The sequence below is a fragment of the Fragaria vesca genome, linkage group LG3, assembly GCF_000184155.1.
Source record: "Fragaria vesca subsp. vesca linkage group LG3, FraVesHawaii_1.0, whole genome shotgun sequence".
Lineage (NCBI taxonomy): Eukaryota > Viridiplantae > Streptophyta > Magnoliopsida > Rosales > Rosaceae > Fragaria > Fragaria vesca.
Window position 1 is genome coordinate 21752841 of NC_020493.1, and position 3038 is coordinate 21755878.

Consider the following 3038-nt stretch of genomic DNA (forward strand, 5'->3'; position numbering starts at 1 on the left):
AAAATGTAACACCCGGATGGTCGTAAAAGGGAAACCAACAGTACCTTGCCATTGGAAACATGAAAACACCTCGCTCGGCCGAATAATTTTTGAGGCCGAGGATCGGGAGGGGCATTTTTTATTTTATTGGCGGACTTGAAGACTACGGTGAATATCAAGAAAAGTAAGACCAGAATAAGCAAGACTCGTTCAATACACGTCCTGAGCACGGACTTGGGGGGACTAGGGCCGGGTGCCCGTTAATAAATGACTGGTCTATGGGCATTTTATATATCAAGTCCTCACTCAAGACGTGTCTTGAACGGGAACTTAGAGGGATTTGTAGTCGGTAGTCGAGAACTACATTCTCCACCTATAGACCAGTCATGGAACTTGTAAATACGATGTATATCCTACCTCGCCATGGTGAAAGATTATTGGTACCACATCCGGAAGGTCTTCCTCCAAACTCCACAAGAAGACACCATAATAATAGTTATGTATAGTTTATCCCACATTAGAAACATATAAAAGGAGGGAACCTTCCTTAGCTATAAAAGGAAGGGTTCCCATATGTAGAAACTCTCTCTCTAGCTGGCTGACTGAATCTCTCTCCCGATCCCAAAAGGCCTATTGACCATGATAATAGAACCTTAAGCGGACGTAGCCATGTCCTCCGATGGCATAATGAACCACTATATGCCCTTGTCTCTTGCCCATGATTGTCTCTTGTTTATATGTTTCACCATGATTCTACATAGTCTCCGGGATTATGCGGAAACACCTACCATATCTGCTGAGGTAATTACAGCTATATTGAACATCAATCGTTGTGTTGAAATGAATGAGTCCATTTCACCTGAAAACAATATATAAACAACACATGACCATTATACCAAAAAATTATAACCTTTTTTTTTAAATAAAGGACTGGTGCTCCCCTAAATTACAGTTCGTACGTATTAGAGTATTACAATTCCTACGTATCTAACTACCTAGGAATTAAATTCCTTAAACGACCATGTATGTGTGTGTATTATATGGATCATCTCCTAATCTCATCATCAAATTGCTGGCGACATTCTCGATTACTTGGAAAATCTTCAAGTAAAAAGTCCTGGATGAAATAGTAGCTCAGAGCCAAAATGATTATCATGTAATCCTCGGACTGATCATCATCTACACGCTCAAAAAAATGGCATCTATTTCCAGACTTGTCGTTCGAATATTTTCTTGGCAAATATCTTTTGGAGGAGACGTTGGATGGTACTCTTCTGCACCGTCATTTACCGTTAACATTTTAGCTTTGCATGAAGCAAACAGGTGATGAGGAACTTTAAAGAAACCTCCCTCTTAGTTTCTGAAAGATCAAAGGTCAAGAGAGCAAGAGAGAGTACCAAATAGTGTGGAGAGACTCAATTTCAAGAGGATAAAAGCTGCATCCACTTCATTTAAATTATCCGGTTCCACTTTGTACACCTGCAACATTGTGTGTGTGTTTGTATAAGTAAACTACAAGAATCAAAAGGAAAATGCAAAGGCTGAAGAATAAGCTCTTCCTCCAAGCAAGAAATTCCAATTAATTGGCACAGGGTATCAAGAACCAAGCAATACTTGTTGAAAATACTGAAAACTATGCCCAAGCAACAATAGAAGCATACCTTAAACTTCAAAGGACCGACCAAATGGAAAACTAAAAGGTCACCAAGAACCAAGTTCATTGCGACACAAAACGCTCTCCACCCACCACTCAATCTCCTCTTGTCCCCAAGATATACTGTTCTATATTCTTCACCTCTTTCATCTTCCAAGGTTATAGTTGTATCATGGAATGGCAAATACAAATAGCAGAATTGCTTTGGCAACGTCTGTCAATAGCACAATCAAGTACTCTATCAGCATGACTTTCTACAATCCTACATATTCGTGCAGGGCATCAGGGCATGTACTCTACTTCCAAAAGCAGGAGACGGGTTTTAGACTTACCAAACTAAAGCCATGTACAACATTACAATGTATCATAGACTTCAAAAAGAAGGGGCACTCAGGTCCTAGATTTGCCAGGATATCTTGCAGTTGGTTTCTGACAGAAGACTTTTCATGATAGTTGGACTTTGTCATCTTGCGCTTATAGCTAGTCAATCAACCAATCAAACTATCATCATTAGCATTAATGCATTATATCTAATTTACAGAACATTTTAGAAAATTTACCTACCCTCGATGCTTCAGGGGATCCCCAGCATTTTTCTGTTCGGGAAACATAAACTTTACCCAGTCAACTATTTGTTTCGTATAACTAGAAACGATATAAATCATCAACACTACCCAAACTAGTAGCACACAACAACTTCATTGGGTCATTATATCAAACATGTAGAGAAGCAACTAATGAGCAAGAAGAACAAGCTGGAAAACCCAAAAGAAGAGCAAAACAGAGCAGATTGGTTCTCTAAGCTCCAAGAATCATAGTGAGGATTAGAACAAGTATGAATAATTAGAAAGGAAAAGGGTTGTGGGTTGTGACTCACTCGCTTAGGAATTGGACTCAAGGGACTTTTCCACTTCCAAGGCTTGAACCCATTTTGGCAGTGCTGCTCTACCTGCAAATTCAACAAGCAAAGCCAATATTTCTCTATGGACACATTCACAAACCTTATCTGCAACTTCATCAAATACATATAGAAATAAGAGAGAGATACCGAAGGCGGCGAGGTGTGGGAATGAAGGGTGAAATCGTCAAATGGAGTTGTAGTAGTAGTGGTAGAAGGGACAGAGAGGTCAGGGATGGTGGTGGGATTCTCTTCGTCTTCCTGGAAATACTGGAAGAAATTCTCCTGCCCCAGATTCATGAATTCCCAGAGAGAGAGCAGAGGAGAGCTCTGCCACGTCACCACCTCGCTGTTAAGAACATGCACTTTTCCAATGGAGTGCGCAAATTGTCAAACCAGCTCTGAATCTGTAATTATTAAGGAGGACATGTTGTTTCTCGGTCTGAATTACCAATTGTGCCCATACTAGACGATTCACTGATCAGTCTTAATATTTAATTTTTTTTT

At 40.0% G+C, this 3038-nt stretch overlaps 1 protein-coding gene across 1 annotated transcript; it reads right to left on the reverse strand.

Moving 5' to 3' along the window:
• Positions 1-1029: 1029 nt before the first annotated feature.
• On the reverse strand, positions 1030-2868 carry LOC101300517 (B3 domain-containing protein Os06g0194400-like). Its single transcript, XM_004294778.1, has 7 exons — positions 2682-2868; positions 2511-2582; positions 2198-2229; positions 1966-2113; positions 1641-1847; positions 1377-1458; positions 1030-1253 (listed from the first exon to the last, which is right to left on the reverse strand). Exons 1-7 carry the CDS (start codon positions 2829-2831, stop codon positions 1159-1161), a joined length of 786 nt encoding a protein of 261 aa, XP_004294826.1. The 5' UTR covers positions 2832-2868; the 3' UTR covers positions 1030-1158.
• Positions 2869-3038: the final 170 nt, after the last annotated feature.

What these genes read in the sequence shown, in the direction of transcription:
- LOC101300517 (XM_004294778.1), bottom strand. Translation starts at nt 2,831, where the DNA reads ATGAATCTGGGGCAGGAGAATTTCTTCCAGTATTTCCAGGAAGACGAA. An exon ending in TGAGTCCAATTCCTAAGCGA is followed by an intron (nt 2,230 to 2,510) that starts GTGAGTCACAAC and finishes TTTCCCGAACAG; the next exon opens with AAAAATGCTGGGGATCCCCT. An exon ending in GAGTCTCTCCACACTATTTG is followed by an intron (nt 1,254 to 1,376) that starts GTACTCTCTCTT and finishes ATGACGGTGCAG; the next exon opens with AAGAGTACCATCCAACGTCT.